This window comes from Gasterosteus aculeatus, chromosome 2 (assembly GCF_964276395.1).
Source record: "Gasterosteus aculeatus chromosome 2, fGasAcu3.hap1.1, whole genome shotgun sequence".
In the NCBI taxonomy this organism is placed as follows: domain Eukaryota; kingdom Metazoa; phylum Chordata; class Actinopteri; order Perciformes; family Gasterosteidae; genus Gasterosteus; species Gasterosteus aculeatus.
Window position 1 is genome coordinate 3,299,510 of NC_135689.1, and position 16,761 is coordinate 3,316,270.

General features: G+C 51.3%; 1 protein-coding gene across 12 annotated transcripts in view; it reads left to right on the top strand.

The window, feature by feature from the left end:
* The window catches only part of LOC120829429 (IQ motif and SEC7 domain-containing protein 1), a 59,915-nt gene that overhangs the window by 35,749 nt on the left and 7,405 nt on the right, over window positions 1-16,761 (top strand). For 5 of the 12 annotated variants that reach the window (XM_078083312.1, XM_040193508.2, XM_078083318.1 and 2 more), the window contains 6 exons: window positions 12,963-13,242; window positions 13,439-14,721; window positions 15,013-15,174; window positions 15,455-15,577; window positions 15,659-15,825; window positions 15,934-16,073. In XM_078083312.1, the coding sequence (XP_077939438.1) occupies window positions 12,963-13,242; window positions 13,439-14,721; window positions 15,013-15,174; window positions 15,455-15,577; window positions 15,659-15,825; window positions 15,934-16,073 (2,155 nt within the window). Of the gene's footprint in view, window positions 1-4,142; window positions 4,334-7,115; window positions 7,531-7,596; window positions 7,699-12,235; window positions 12,649-12,962; window positions 13,243-13,438; window positions 14,722-15,012; window positions 15,175-15,454; window positions 15,578-15,658; window positions 15,826-15,933; window positions 16,074-16,761 lie in introns of those variants that run through there. The other 7 variants (XM_078083329.1, XM_078083353.1, XM_078083321.1 and 4 more) reach the window with 5 other exon arrangements.

Genomic DNA, 16,761 nt, shown 5'->3' on the forward strand with positions numbered 1-16,761 from the left:
GCTTAGTTTTTTTTCGTCCCGGTGTATCGTATGACCTGCGCCTGCATTCCCGAGGTCACCCTGAGGAGAATGTAAACTCAAAACAAAGTCAGCAGCCCATAATGTGAAGAACTCTGCTGGTAAGGGAGGTTCAGACTGACGTTTCCAGAATAAAGATGACTTTTTTTTTTTGTAGGAAAGGAAATTCTGCCAACCAATAAAACATCAAACGTGAAAATATGTGAACTCCCGGAATTTAAACCGAAGCTTTACCGTGTATACGCAGCTGGAGGAAGTGGACGCCCAAAAAACCTTCTCATGCAGCCCATGTTGATTTTTACGTCAGTCGTCGATTACCATGCGGCTGTTAAAGTGACTCTCTGTCGATACGGCCTTCTGCTCTTGATTGACACCTGAGTCTGTTAGGAGGTCCGGCTGATTAAAAATGGCAGCTCTCAATCGCCCTAAAGAGCCCTTAACCGACCCGTTAAAATAAATCTGCCTCCCGGCCGCAGCCTCGTCCTCTCACAGACCCGTGGGAGGAGAAACACCCTCCACATTTCCGCGTCCTCGTCCAAGGACCATTTGTTTTGGAAGCCGGTCGCATGGAAAATCAGGAGGGAGTCGTGCTTTTCGTGTTTGTCCGAGTGGTGACCGCAAGTCACCGATTGGTGTGTGTGTGTGTGTGTGTGTGTGTGTGTGTGGACTGGCTTCAGGTTCTGGCGTCATCGGCAGAAGATCATCTGTTCACAGAGAACTTTGATGAAGACAAAGGCTATTGGTTGGATTCAAATAAGGGCTATTCATGTGTCTGTGCAGGCAATTACCTTCCATCTCTACTAAAACACCTCTTTTCCAATTCTAGTCTGAGGGGGAAAGCATTAATTTGCTTCGACAACCTCGGAAAGTCCAGCATTTTAAGCACGATGTAGCTTCAAGCCACCTCTCTTCTTGGGGGCTCGCGTCTATAATCACTTCTATTCGCCCCCGTTTCCTTTTTTCCTCACTCCGACAACGCCTCAACCGCCTTTTGTGCAAACTGAACCGTCCTCCGCACGATTCCACCCGCGATACAAAGCGCAACTGCACAAAGGGCCCGTTTGTAACCCTGTTTGGCTCAGGGGGCCGGCATGGGCGGGCCTCTAACGAGTGATGGAGGGGCCGCGGATCGATCGCCGCGACCACAAGCTGTTCCTCGCGTGGTGACACGCTGGAAACCCCCTCTGATCTGGTCCGGTGTGTTTCTGCAGCTTCTGACGCGTTGGTTTTCGTGCGAGAGGAACGTAAAGTAGTTGTGTCATGAAGATGCTGCGTTAATCCGTTTGCCTCCCGCGTGGCCCTTTTCCTCGAGGATGCTTTGGCGCCGTCTCAAGCGAGGGGGCGTTACGGGGGGGGGGGGAGGCATTCGGAGAAAGGAAGCGGTAAACACGGCGCTGCGTTTTTTTTCGCTCCTCCAGGGGTTGGTTATCGCGGATGCGAGTCTGCTTGTTGTTCTCAGAAAGCCTCCATCGCTCTGTACAGTCGCTCTTCGTAGCAACACAGAAGATCCGCTGACTCGCAGCCGGCAGGTCTTTTTGGGAATGTGGTGTGAATGGAAGTTGCAGACTCAGGATATCTCGTTCCACTGGAATATGTCAACATGAATCCTCTCAGCAATCTGGTGACCTGCACGAAAAGGTTTCCGCTGCTTCCGTTTGCGGCGATGATTGAGTGCTGATTGTTGTGCCTTTGTTCCGTGATTGATTGCTTCCACATTGTCTGCTGTACTTTGAAAAGACTTTTTAAAAATGGCCAAACCGTTTTTAGCTCATTTCTAACTTTCCCAATACGTCGCCATACTCGTTCAGTGAACACGAGAGGCTGGAATCATTAATTATCTATTTTTTAATTCTGCTTTTATTGTTGAGGTGCTTTCAGGTGTGACAGGTGTGTCAATTAATATTTAAATACCAGTGATTCAATTGACATCGCATGTAAGCCGAGTCTTCTCATGATGACGGCCTGGAGGTTGTTTCTGACGTTAATAGTCAGGATTTCTTTTGACAAAGTAAGGATACATGTTCTCACTTGGTGATCGTACCGTATATTAGCAAATCAGTTTAGATTTGTCACTTCTGTGATAAATATTTTATTGTATTCTTTTTGTACTTTTTCAGATCCCTTCGGACGGAGGTGGTAGTGTTTCCAGAATAGTGTTTCTTTTTATAAAACCTCTCATTTTACTGCACTGGCGGCCATGACGGTCTTCCACGGCTTTAAGTGGGATCCGGGTCGCTGCTGAAGGTCCCTCCGGGGGTCCGGGGGGGGGGGGGGGGGGGGGGGGGAGAGGTTTCTGGTGAACCTTAATGCATTTCCATTGGAGCAAATCCTCTGGCCAGTGGTCACGTATACGTACTAAAAGACGTACGGAAGCATGACTTGAATCCCGACAGAAATGAGCGCAAGGAGGTCGATCGTCACGGTGACGGCTCCTCTGTGTCTCATCACTTGTATGTCGGATCTTCAGGGGATTTAACGGGATTTGAACCGCAGATCTTTGGGCACTTTCTGCTGGAGTGTTTCGTGGTAGCTAACCAGTGCCGCTAGAATGAAATACATGTCGCGCTTTCACTTTCTCTCCATGACGCTCGCACAAACTAGACGAGAGCAAACATTTTCGTCAGATGTCACGGCCCTCTCTGCCGCCTTGTTTAGCGGCTGTGTCTTTTCCCCAAAAGTCAAAGACTGGAAAAACCGCGGCACGGAGCAGAAGCGACAATGGCAGCCTTTTATGTGCCCGTGCCGGCGCCGCGCCGCTCCTCGGGGGGGAATCAATGGCCGCAGTGTTTTTCAGGGGTCGCGGCGGCGGCGCAAGGTCGTCCGCGGCGACCGAGGGAGACTCTGCTGAAGTGGTCGGACAGCTGCGTCTGGAGAGGTGAGCGGTGGAATGTAGGCCATCGCAGACTCGAGTATTGTTGGAATTTAGGAGGTTTTGCTTCTGCGTTTCCTCCCTTTTTCCCTTGTGAAGCTACGGCATCAGTTCAAATCTTTCCGTGCAATTAAAGTGTCTATTTACCTCGTGCTCATACGACAATCCGCTCCAAACCAAAACACTATTTAATGCTTGCTAACGACCTCTGATTTGAGTAATTAAGAATCCCTTTTAAGAGCATCAGCTATTTATCTGATCGCAGTCAGATCCACATCGTGGATCGTGTCTGGTTTCTATCGTTCTATCGATATGCTTTGTCTCTTTATTATTCTCCAGGATTATACTGATGGATGTTTTTTGGGAATCAGCTCTGGAAAATAAGGACGAGCGAGAGACGTGATCTTCTCCGGTAATCCTTCCACGAGCATGTTTGCTCTGCCACACGAGCGGCACGTGAACCACGAGCTTTGCCCTCCGAGACTCGAGGCAGGTGTGAGTCTGTTGCTGCCTCGAATAGATTATTTGCATTCTCCCGACCCCCAGGCAGCTGCCGCCCCCCCCCCCCCCCGGGGTGTGCGTCTTCAAAGGGGGGTGTACAGTGTCGCGTGCAACCAGCGGGTGGCGCTGTCACTCTGGGAGCCCCCCCCCCCCCCCTCCGGCGTGTAGCGAGGCCCGGTCACGTCGGGAGGCCTGTAGGGTATATCACGTGCACGGTGTCACCACCGGGGACGGTTTTCCACCTGACCCTCAAAATCTCACAACGCCACAGTGTCGAGGAGCCGGCGAGGACGAGAGCAAAGCAGCGCGGCGTCCAGTGGTCGTTCTCTCGTTTCAATGCGCGTCCCCCCCCCCTCTCTCTTGTCCTTCGCGGCCTTGTTCGCCTCAAGAGTATTTACCAGAGTGTGTCGCCTCACATGGGTCTATTTTTAGCAGGCGCAGAATAGTGCTGGAGTGTGTTTCGGTGCCGGGGTGGAGCTTCAGGGAAACACGGCCTCTGGTAAGCGAGGGAACCGAAAGGAAAATCTCCCAAATGGACCAGCAGAGCCCGCTTCTATAAACGCCGAGACCGTAAACACGGCTCTTATAGGGGGTGAGGGGGATGGCGTGCCAAACCCGGAGGAGTTCGCCGTGTAGTTGCATTACTTCCAAGAAATGTCCTTTCTGGTTTTAGATGCTGGACTGTACGAATACGCGGCTGTTGTGTGACAGTCTGCTCGGTTCCCCGTTGTAATTCTATTCATGCGAGTCCTCTGCCGGCAAAGACGGCAAGACGAGACCAGTCCTTCAGCTGGCAGACGAACACCCGGGACAAGTCGCTAGATGCCCACATTCCTATTTTTCGGGCGATTCAGAGCCCCCACCTGACTTGCAAATGTCTTTGGAATGTAAAAGGAAGAGGAAACCCACACAAACGCTGAGAAAACCAGCTCCCCCCAGGAGAGAGTGAGGACCCTTTTTATTTGTTCTTTAGGTGTCATTTTGATCGTCGAAACTCTTTTCTGTACCAGCGCTGATATGTTGCCTCTTCTTTTGGCGAATGAGTACGATCGTTTGGGACACGCGTCGCCTGCGGTCCAGCCGGGCTGTTTGCGCGTATCGGGGACGGACCGATTGGAGTTCCACGGGGTGACGCGTGAGCGGGAGAAAAGCCTCTCAGGCGTCACTTGCCGCTGATGATCTCTGATCGTTCCCACAGGGTCCCACGGGCGACGCACATCTGCTGCGGCTTTGCCGCCCGGATGTGATGAGCGCGGGCAGCTTATCCTTTAATTACTCTCATCTCGGCACTATTTATACATCTGCTGCCAGATCCTTCGCGTGCGCAGAAATTCTTTTGTTCCTGAGAATCCGTTGGGGAAATGTGTTTCTATTTTCTTCCCCCTGATACAAAGTCCTCCCGTGTTCCCAAAGCTACGCCACTGCATCTCGTTTCGAACGCCGTTGTATCAAACCATGACATCAGCCCCTTGCTAATGGTTTCCAGACCGGAATGGGCGGTGTTTTTTTTTGTTTTATTTTCCGTTTCGTAGCGCAGGTTCTCGGCCGCTCGGCATCCAGCAGAGGCAGACAATGAAGAAACGTTGCATGATGTCATGTAGACGGAGTCTTGTGACCAGGTTTCCAGGAAGTCGCCACGTTCCCCTCTCGTTTCCTTTGCCGCCTTGTCCTCTGCCATGCCATTTTGGCCCCTTTCGCGGGGGGGGGGGGGGGGACCCACGTTTTTCTGCTATTCGGGTACCATATCTGTGCGAAGGCACCTGACGGAGGCGTTTGCGTGCTGCTGACCCGAGGGTGCCCCCCTTTGGCCACGTCCCAAGTGTAATGTATCTACCTCTCCTTACACGAAAACAAGGAAGGAAGAAGAAAAGAAAGGGGGGGGGGGCAGTGGAACCCGAAGCAGGGGGCTGATGGGGTGGAAGCTGAAATGCAGAAAGACCATATGTATCCAGTTGAAGAAATGGCGTTTTATGAGCCGAGAGTGGGGCCTCTGCTTGGAATTCTCGATGACATCATTCTGGAGCCGAGCCGGGGGGGGGGGGGCGGCCGGCACTCAGGAGGCCCGAGCGGGCCTTCGCCAGGCGGGACGGCTGGACCGGAATTGCGATGCCAGGGGAGACGCAGACAGGGAGGGAATTACACGCGCCCAAATGAGCGTCCCTCGAGCTTGTGCGCCCGGTTTTTACAGCTCCGACTTCACCTGGAACTCGTCTAATTAGACGACGCGATGGCGCCGCCGACGCTGCCCCCGGAAGCCTCGTGCCGGAACAATCGCGGCGATGCCCCGGCGGCTTGCGAGCTTCCCTCGCTTGCCTTCAAATTGAGACGGCGACAGCAACTCGTTTCTCACTTCCAAACAAATAAAGCCGAGTTAGCCGCTCCCCCCCCCCCGTTGCTCAGGCACACATTTCACAACCTAAATATCCGCCTCCATCTGCGCCTCTCGGGAACGTCCTAAACCGCTTTCGCTCTCCCTTTTTTGTTTGCTTGTTTTCCTCCATTTCCTCCACATCAGGAATAAAATTGATCGGCGAGACCTGTAAGTTCCGTCTCGCTCCGCGAGGCGTCTCAGACGGAAGTACATCGGTGCCCCTCTGCACAGAACCACTGCGCCGTGGTCCCACGTGGCAGGTACGCTGTGTGTGTGTGTTTCACAGGCCCCTGCTGGGATCCAGCGCACACGTTGAGATGTGCACAAGTTTGTCCTTTTTGGTTTTTGTCGCTCGTTCTGCAGATTTCCTTTTTGAAGTCTCAGATGAAAACAGTCCAGAGAAGGGGAATCATTTTAGGGGGGGCAGACGTGTAATTAGAGGACAACAACATCTCCCTCTAGTGTGTGTGTGTGTGTGTGTGTGTGTGTGTGTGTGTGTGTGTGTGTGTGTGTGTGTGTGTGTGTGTGTGTGTGTGGATGATTGGTGTCCCTGTAAACTGGCTCCATGTGGGAGTCGTTCTCCCCTGTTTCCTGTGCCTGTTGTCATTAGGTAGAATATCCCTTTGACTTGAGGGCAATTTACCCCCCCCCCTCCCCTCAGAGGGGTGATTAGTCACTGGCCCCGTCTCAACAGCACGGCGTAGTCCGGAGACGAGGCACCGTCGGTTCGGGGGACCCGGCGAGCATTATGCAGTACGTGGGGGTCGGGGTGGGGGGGGCATTTTGGCTGTTTGATGTACAGCCACTCAATCAAACAGTGCCGGTGTACTTTTACTCTTCTGTGATTGGCTGCAGCAGAAACACCCAGAATGCTCTGGTTCTTTTCTTGGTGCACAGCACAACAGTCACTTCTCCACCCAGAAAGGCTCTATTAATAGAGGCGCTCTCGTTGTGATTCCCCCCCCCCCCCCCCCCCAACTACTAAGTCAGTTTTCTTTAATGCAAAAGAAGCCCCCTTCTCCTCCACTATCTTCTGTCTCTACGCGACCATCCGCCACTTCACACTTTGTCCCCGGGCGCGTATCTCTGTTCCCAACCTTCACCGTCTGTAGCTCGCTCTCGTTCTCTTATGTTTCCACATTCCCCGATAACACGGGATTTCTTTCTTCCGCGTCCACTTCCCCAGGGTCGTTTCTGTGTCCCTCCCCTGCAAGATTAGTGTTTTGCAGGAGGCATCTCGTCTGCTTCTCTTTCTACACACACACACACACACACACACACACACATTCACCCCATTCCCTGCACCCCGCCCCCTTCCATACTGCTCGGGACCTGGCGAGGAACCCACACTCCCCTGTCTCCTCCGCCTCCCCCCCCCCCCCCCCCCCCATCTCCACCCCCTTATACTTCCACCAGCCCGACAGACAGACAGACAGACAGACGGGGAAGGAAGAGAAAAAGAAAGTGCAGCGTTTGTTCCTGTCAGAGATTCCAGACGCTGACCGTGGACGCCGACCACCCGTAGGCAGCTGGTTCTATTCATTTCCTACAGAAGGCAAAGGCAATGGGAACGTCTCCCAGACGCAGGCAGGGACAGACTCAGGCGGCGGCGCTGAGATGCGTCCGCCGGCTGGAGGCACCTTTTAGGCGGTAATGGGGGCCGTTGGCGTTTTTGGATTACGTCGTCCTTGTGAGCACTGGCCAGCATGTGGTGTTTGCAGTGTAACTCCGAGAAGACGCAGTCGCTGCTGGAACTGGAGCTGAACGGCTGGTAAGAGTAATAGGAGAGGGCGAGAGGTGTGTTTGTTTTAGTTTGTGCGTGTGTGTGTGTGTGTGTGCCTTTGTGTCATTCGATGAGGTTACGGCAGGCTGCCGGAGCTCGCGAAGCTTTGTTGAAGTGAACGGAGGCGAGACGGCGCATGTGTGCTTCAGCGGGGAGGTAAGCAGGGGGGGGGGGGGGGGGGGGGGGGGGCTCGGATCACACGGCGGATTAACCTGCCGCTCTCGTGCTCTCACGTAATCCACCTCGGGAAGATGACGGGAAGGAATGCGACGCTTCAAGTCACGAGCATCATGAATTTCTAAGTGGGGCTCTGCCATTTCAACCGAGACGCCACCCCCACCAACCCCCCCCCCCGCTGCGAGAAATACGGACCCCTTCTTTCTCTGTGGAGTGTTTAGTCTCACTGTACAGAATCAGCCTGTGAGTTGTTGGATTGCCCCCCTTCCCTCCCTCCTCCTGCCCCCCCCCCCCCCCCCCTCCTGAAGGGCATTCCTGTGGTGTGTCGTCCCCCCCCCCGCCCACCCGCTTGCCGTGACTGCGTGCTTTTTCCAACGCTGGTTCTTCAAGGGCAGGTACTGAGTGTAGTTTAAATATTCATTACTGTGAGATGACGGCAGCGGCTCGGTTGTTGTTGTTTGTGTGAGTCCTGACAGGAGGGAGGAAGGGGGAGGCGGGGGGGCGTCAATGCCTTAACTAACAAGTACGTGGAGGGCATTCGACGGGTCATGAAACCACTCACTGGGTTTAATTTGCTGCACATGTGCTGTGCTAATAAAGCTTCTCCTTCAAAGGCCTCTTTAAAAGCCAAAAACGCAGCAGGCTCATTGTTGACAAAATGTCAGCATCGTATTCAACTGCTCGAGTGCTTCTCGTCCTCCACCACGTTGTGATTTGGGTTGTTGAGAACATTTCCAAAGTATTAACCGGGGGAACAAAAGTTTTTCCACCTGCAGATCGAAGCCTTTGAGAAGCCGTGACGATTCAACGCGGCGGCTCTCTGCTCGGGTCGGACACCAGATGGCGGTTGAGTCATTGGAAGCTCCGCGGGCTGAAGTAACTCACAGTAGCTCTCATCCTCGAGTCCGGTGAGACTCGGGTCGACCATATATATCTGTCTGCTGCAAACTCTCAGGAGTGAGACCGTCAGTCCGCCGAGCCAGAGCGGCTCTCCAGATGTGCCCGACTGTAAATCCCCGACCTGCTCCGTGCTGTCTGGTTACAGCCGCTGCAAAGTCCTCCATTTAGTGTGGTCATTGGTGCCGGAATGACTAACGCACCCGAGTGTTTACTGGCAGATTTACCCTTTTTAATGCTGGGTTTCATTAACGTGTTACCGTGTGGTCTCACCTAACCTTTTACCTGTGCGTGCATCCGTGTTTATGAGCTCTCAGAGAAAAAAACATCTGCTTTTTTAGGGCTTCTGGCACATGTTGTCGGTGCACGCGGGGGTGAGAATTCTGATTTGGTTTAATTTGATTGAAAGGGTCGGCTGGCTGTGTTTTTGAACACACACACACAACTATTGCTGAAAAACGGAATTATCAGCTAAAGGCAAATCATCTGATAATGTTTGTACATGTGTCGCATTGGTGTTATAACACATAATTTATCTTAAACACCCTGATGAGGGGGATCAGATTCCCGCCACCATCTGCCATCACGGATAAAAATACGCCTCAGCAGGCAGATCAGACTTCATTAGCAGCCGTGTTGGTGACCGTATAATGTTTTCATCCAGCAAGATTACTTTTATAACTTCCATGAGTTTGCTGTTTCTTACTTTGTTAACTATGTGCTCGCTTTTTCAGGAAACCCGTCCTGTCTGGTACTTTATCAAATATTGAAACAGAAACTACAAAGGTTAAAAACACGGTTAAAAAGCCCCTTTTAAAGAGTACAACAATACAATGACGTTAACATGCATGAATACTGAAAATACCCCAAAGTTGATAAAAGTCACACAGTATCCGCGGGTTGGCGAGGATTTTAGGATTCATTTCCACTCGAAACGCAGAGAATCTGTAAAGATCTCCCTATGAAATAGTGTGAAAACCGTTTGCACACCTTGGTTCTTGGGTTGCTTGGTTCCGCGTCGCGGCCCCCGCCTGCACTTCATTAGCCTTCCTCTATTCCCAGAACGCTTGTAGATGTGACTCCTCTTTTCCGGGATGGAGGAATGTTTGTCCCTCAGGTCCGACTGATGGAACGGGCCTGGGCCTCTTTGTTCGGGACGTGTTGAGAGGGAAGTAGGGGTAGAACGAGAGAACCCCCCCCCCACACACACACACCTCCACCTCCCCTCCCTCCCGAGTCTCTGCATCCCGTGGCTGAAAATTACTGCCAGCTGAGCTGACATGCTTATCCATGCCGACATCGGGACCGACGGCGTCGAGCAGATCATATTTCATAGTTGGGGTACAGTCACTTTCAGGAAAAAGGTCCTGGGAGAACAACAACAACAACAACAACAACGTATAACATGTAAAGTTAATGATAACGCGACGTCGAGAGGCCTGAACCATGTGACTTCTCTCTCTAATCGCTGAATGACGTCACTGAACTTCCTGCTTCTCTGTAGTTCAGTCCTTCTTTTTTTTTTCCTTCGACGTCCATCACGGCTCTTAAAGCGCTGCCCCCCCCCTTTCCCGTTTTGCCCCGTTCGGCTCGCCATCACAAACCACTGACCCCTCCTTGTGGCGCGTTCAATGACCTCAGAGCAAAAAGTGCAGCAGCATTAATACCCGCTCGCGTTCCTCTGTGAACACCCACAGTCCCCCTGGATTCTTGGTCGGTGGAAAGTGGAGCAGAAGGAACCGGAGTGGAAGAGAGAAAGCCCGTCCCGTGGGGGGGGGGAAAAGGCCGAGCCAGTGCTGCGCCTTTTAGTTTTGACTTTGTGCCGTGAACGTTTTTAGAGGTGAGAGAGCGGACGTTAGAGCAGCACTGTAGTAGCTATTAAAAGCAGCTGGAGGCTTTATGTTTCTTCAGTTATTTAATAGACTCCGCTGTCATTCCCGCAGTGAAAAAATACACCATTAGGAAAAAGATCGAAAGACGATCAAACAAACAACAAAAACAACATTATTTCTATCAAAACGTCTTACGGTTTGGTGCAGCTTAAAGTGCTTCACCGATGACTGACAATTCAAAAATGTTGACGCAAGAAAACAACAGCTAAATAAATAAGTAGATAGAGACAACTTGAGACCAAGGCAAGCAAGACAATACATTTAATGAAATGTAATGGCTGCAGTAATCATATGGTAGTAGTAGCATGTCAGCATTACATGTCATTTAGCTGACGCTTTTATCCAAAGCGACGTACAATAAGTGCATTCAACCATAAGGTACAAACTCAGGAGAACAAGAAACAAGAAAGTGCAATTTCCTCAAATAAGCCAATTTACAATTTGCTATAGATGAGTGACGTTACAAGTACAATTTAAGTGCTACAATTTGTTAGTCTTTTAGTCGCGGTAGAGTCTGAAGAGGTGTGTCTTTAGTTTGCGGCGGAAGATGTGAAGGCTCTCTGCGGTCCTGGTGTCTTCAGAGAGCTCGTTCCACCATTTGGGAGCAAGGACAGCGAAGAGTCGAGATCTAGTCGAGTGTTTTGCTCTCAGTGAGGGAGGAACGAGCAGTAATTTAAAGTTAGATTAATACTATAATATTATTTTACAACTTGAATACAATGTTATTAGTACAATTCTTAATGTAAGTGCCTGGCTGAATACTTCTTTCTAACCATGCTAGCTCATTGCGTGCTTTGAGCTAAAGGCTAACAGCAGCATGCTAACGGTAGCATGCTAGAAGTTGATCCCTGGACCAGTAGTTAAGCATCGTCCACATATATTGGTAATATATTTTCATATATTTCCCTTGATTTAGGATTTGCAGTGCGCGCCTGTACTCTTGAGCCGTGGCCGCTCGCGAGGTGTGACTTGGAACTCCAGGGATGGCGGCGTTACAGTTTGCAGCGGACAGATGGTTTGGGAGATTCGTCCCATTGGCGGTTATGCAATAAAATGTGATCCTCGCTGTGCCCCGCGAGACGTCGTGTTGGTGCAGCTGCATACAGGCTTTCTCAGTTGCTTGTCCAGACCTAAACGTCGTGTGTACCGGTTCCCTCGTGGGAGTCGGTCGGCATTTACGTGGCCCTCGGTTGACCCAGAAGGGAAGTAGGACACTTGATGTGCGTATTCACTCTGACAAAGCATTTAGTGGAACTAAACGCCCGTGCTACCTGGAGAAATGACAAAACTTTTAGTTGCCACCAAAACGCCATTCATGGTGTTGGAATATAATATTTTCTAGATGCCGCCGTGCAACAATAAGTTGCAGCTTCGACAAGAATCAGCAGCAGTATGTTAGGAATCAGATTAAAAACGATTTATGCATTTTAATAAACGGAGACCGACAACACGGCCGAGTCTGTCACTCGGCTTTAAGTTAGCAGAGTCAACTGTGACTGTGCAAGCGGGGAGCGGTTTCAAATCAAAAGATCTGCGTTCCGTTCAGAGTAAAAAGTCACCAATGTTGTGACATCAAATGTGAAGAAATTCATCCCCTGTGAACTTTTGACCATATTCCACTTCCACTTTTTCACTCTGCGCGCTGGCGAGCTGTTGTTGCCGCACGTTGATTTCAGGCTGTTTAGTGAAGGAAGTGGATTGTGTACACTGTCAGGGTGTGTCCAGTCACAGTTCAAACACATTAGAAAGCCAGCAAACAGTGAAGCCAATGTACCGCGGAGCACGAGACGTGTTTGTTAGTACAACATCCGTTGTGCTAAAGAGACGGACAGCACGTACAACCCACATCCCGGCTATTGCTAAAGGGCCGCTAAAGCTGTATTTACTCCGCTCTGAACTGGACTTTGTAACGCGTATTGGGACAGCGCGTTGCCGCCGCAGCAAACGTGATGTAACTCCCGCTGCTCGCTGATTGGCTGTTGAGGTGGCATAACTCGAGTTTCCCGGAGGAGCCTGTGTACTCTGGACCTCACTTGCCTGGAAGAATGGTGGACAAGATATGGAGGAAGAGTTGGCAGTTTATAGAGAATCTTTCTCGCAATAAGCAGTCCTCTAGTAGTACGGCAGAATGTAAGAGTGAGTGAGTAACCTTGTTCTTTTCACATTATTTGTTTAAGATGTGTTTACGTGGCATTCGTTTTTTTTTTTTTCCAATGTGACACAACTAATTCTGTAGCAGGTTGTCATATTTTTGAGGTCCAGGCCAGTATTAAGCAGCTTATGCACCTGTTGTTTTTTGTGTTTACTGTAAAGTTACTGCAGTTCACCTCTGTGATGCCATGAGATCATGAAATTAAACTACTCTTTGCTCTGATGTTTCATGTCTCGCATCGGGAAGACAGCTGTGGTTAGTCTGACGACTCTCCAACCGTTCCCTTTGCTCTCTTATCGCAGTGTGGAAGGGGATGGACGGCCCAACGAGAGCGGCCCTTCCCTGGATGGCGGTGCCAGCTTCGGCCAGGGCCCTGTGACTCACGGCTCGGCCATCAGCCCCGACCGATTTGACAGCCCGCTCTACAGCCACGGGGTCCAGCCCGGGCCTCAGAGGCCCCGTCGACCCAAGCTCCAGCACTCGCAGTCCATCCTCCGGAAGCAGGCCGAGGAGGAGGCCATCAAGCGCTCGCGCTCGCTCTCTGAGAGCTACGAGCTCTCCGCCGACCTCCAGGACAAACAGGTATTCCGAAGTTGCCTTGCTCAGCAGTTAAGGGTTGACCTGAGCAAATTATGCAGTCGCTAAGTATGAGTGAACCAGCCGTGTCAGTGTTCTTGGTAAAAATGAATTGTGAGAAGCGAATAGTCTTTAACATCCAGGACTTTATAGACCATGCACAGCTGAGAAAATATTCCATCCACTTCCCTCTCTTCTCTAGGTGGAGATGCTGGAGCGTAAATATGGCGGACGATTCATAACCCGGCATGCGGCTCGCACCATCCAGACGGCCTTCCGCCAGTATCAGATGAACAAGAACTTTGAACGTCTCAGAAGCTCCATGTCTGAGAACCGCATGTCCAGACGCATCGTCCTCTCCAACATGAGGATGCAGCTCTCGTTTGAGGGCCCCGAGAAAGTGCACAGCTCCTACTTCGAAGGGAGGCAGGTGTCGATGACTGAGGACGGCGCCCCGCTGTCCATGATGCAGTCTGAACGTGGAGATATAGAGGTGCACCAACAGGCCAACATGGCGTCTCACCCAGCGCCACAAGGCGACCTGACGGACGCCATCACGGAGCTGGAGGACGCCTTTTCCAGGCAGGTTAAATCGCTGGCCGAGTCGATAGATGATGCACTGAACTGTCGCAGCCTTCAAGGGGACGAGGGTCCGGACCAATCGGAGGCAATGGGCTGCCCCAAGGGGGAAAGGGAGGTGTCCTATCAGGCAAAGTCCCACCGCAGGGCAGCTGGACGAATGCACGATGAGGCGTTGGCGTCCTATAGCGATGTTACCCTATTCATCGACGAGGAGGACGTGTCCCCCTCTAACGCTCTGTCCAGGTCAGGGGAACAGCCCTCCAGCACAGAATCGGACTTGCGGTTGCGCTCGGTCAACTCCTCACAGGATTACTGGCCGATGGACCCCAAAGACGAGGGTCGCGATACAGACACGAGCTGCCGCAGCACTCCTTCCCTGGAGTGCCAGGAGCAGCGTCTCAGAATGGACCATCTCCCTTTGTTGACCATCGAACCCCCCAGCGACAGCTCGGCGGAGCACAGCGACCGGTCCGACCGCGGCTCCGTCAAGCGGCCGCCGGCGTACGAACCGCACGGCCACGTGGTGAGGTCGTCCCAGGCCAGCCCCAAACACATTTCCCACGGGCCCCCGACGCGAGGTTCCTCGCGCGACAACGACGCGCCCCTGCGCCACCGCCACCGCCAGCTGGAGGGCCACCTGGCCATCAACGGCTCGGCCAACAGGCAGAGCAAGTCCGAGTCCGACTTCTCCGACGGGGACAACGACAGCATCAACAGCACGTCCAACTCCAACGACACCATCAACTGCAGCTCCGAGTCCTCGTCGAGGGACAGCCTGCGGGAGCAGACGCTCAGCAAGCAGACGTACCACAAGGAGACTCGCAACAGCTGGGACTCGCCCATCTTCAGCAACGATGTCATTCGCAAGAGACACTACCGCATCGGCCTCAATCTCTTCAACAAGTAGGTATCATGTGGACGGGGGGGCCTGGCGATTGGAGGGGACGCCAGCGAGGTCTCTCGGCAAATGATTTACTCGCTGTGTGTTGCGCTTTGAACTGTGTAAATTTTAAATGCAAAGATGTTTTGGAAAGATCCTCGCACAAAAAAAGAAATAATGCAATTAGTCCGTAATATGTGACTATGCATTGAATGTATAGGCATGTTAGTGTGTTAAGAATACATTTAAAACACACATTTTGAAGACGGCACTAGAAAATGTATTAACCCACCTCTACGTGTTGAATTTATCAGGAAGCCAGAGAAGGGCATCCAGTACCTGACTGAGAGGGGATTCATCCCCGACACATCGGTCGGCGTGGCTCACTTCCTGCTTCAGAGGAAGGGACTGAGCAGGCAGATGATCGGAGAATTTCTGGGCAATCGGCAGAAGCAGTTCAACAGAGACGTCCTCGAGTAAGTGTGATTCACCGCCATCTGCTGTATGATCCGATAAAGGCGAGCAAAGGATGTGAGGACGGAAATGCGTCAAGTCCAGAATCTTTGACCATGTGCACTCATAAAATCCAACTTTATAAGATCCTGCAGGGCGATAAGACTTCCTCATTGCGCGAATATCACCACATGCTAAAATGTGACTGTAGCCTTTTAAGATATAAAATAATTGGTTATAATCAAGGATGCGTTCCGTGTTTGAGTTTCGTTTTCTTACGCCGTCTGTCCCCTCGTGTATCAGCTGTGTGGTGGATGAAATGGACTTCCAGAGCATGGAGCTGGACGAGGCTCTCAGGAAATTTCAGAACCACATCCGTGTTCAGGGCGAAGCCCAGAAGGTGGAGCGCCTCATCGAGGCTTTCAGGTAAGAACTCTAACCGAGAGTTTTATAGTATGAGTTTGGCTGTGAATTGTAACGGTTCGTTGTCGTGTCTCAAACCTCCAGCCAGCGCTACTGCATCTGCAACCCCACAGTGGTGCGGCAGTTCAGGAACCCCGACACCATCTTCATCCTGGCGTTCGCCATCATCCTCCTCAACACAGACATGTACAGCCCCAACGTCAAGCCCGAGAGGAAGATGAAGATGGAGGACTTCATCAAGAATTTAAGAGGTGACCAAACCAAACCGCTCAATGGCGAGGATGTGCCTTGAGTGACCAAGATGAAGGAGTTCATGCTTGAATATATCTTCTCTCCTTACTCCTAATCCGTGCGCCCAGGCGTGGATGACGGGGAGGACATCCCTCGGGAGACGCTGGTCGGCATCTACGAGAGGATCCGTAAGCGAGAGCTCAAGACCAACGAAGACCACGTCTCGCAGGTGCAGAAGGTTGAAAAGCTCATTGTGGGGAAGAAACCAGTAAGTACATCGAGTTAAACAAAAGATCTAATGCATGCTTGCACACCCGAGATAACTGAGTAAGGGACTTTCTGGAAAATGGAGAATATCTTATGCGTTATTTGAAGTATTTTTATTCTTTCTTACATTTATTGCTCTTTTTTTACCTTTTAAGTTGCCAATACTGTTGGAATAGAATTACAGATCTGTTGGAGATTCTCATTTAGATTTGGTGTCATAATTAGTACTTAATCTTAACCGTAATGTCGATAATCTTTAAAAAGAACACCTGGAAATATCTTCCGTCAGAAACGGTTCCGCCCCCTGGCCTTCAATGCCTTTTTCCCTTTTCCTTTTGTGGATGCTGAACTTTAAGAGTTGTATTCCTTGAAGGGACAGGAAGATGTATGGAACCGGTTCTTCCCTTGGGTGGCGTTGTCGACTTAGACCTTCACGCTGGTGATTCTAAAACACCCGAAGCCCTTGAGAAATGTCACCCGGTGCTGCAGTCGGATAAGAAATGGTCACATTCTGCAGCCGTAGCGCGTCATAGTTTTATAAGGGAGAAGTAGTGGAAACTGGGGGTTAATTTAGCAGCACGAAATACAGTAATCCGTTGATGCGCTAATCCGCAGCCAGTTTATTTCTGTTTCTGAATACTGACCCCAGAGCTGTTATTAGATTTAGTTCAGTGCTGCGAGCCATCGGG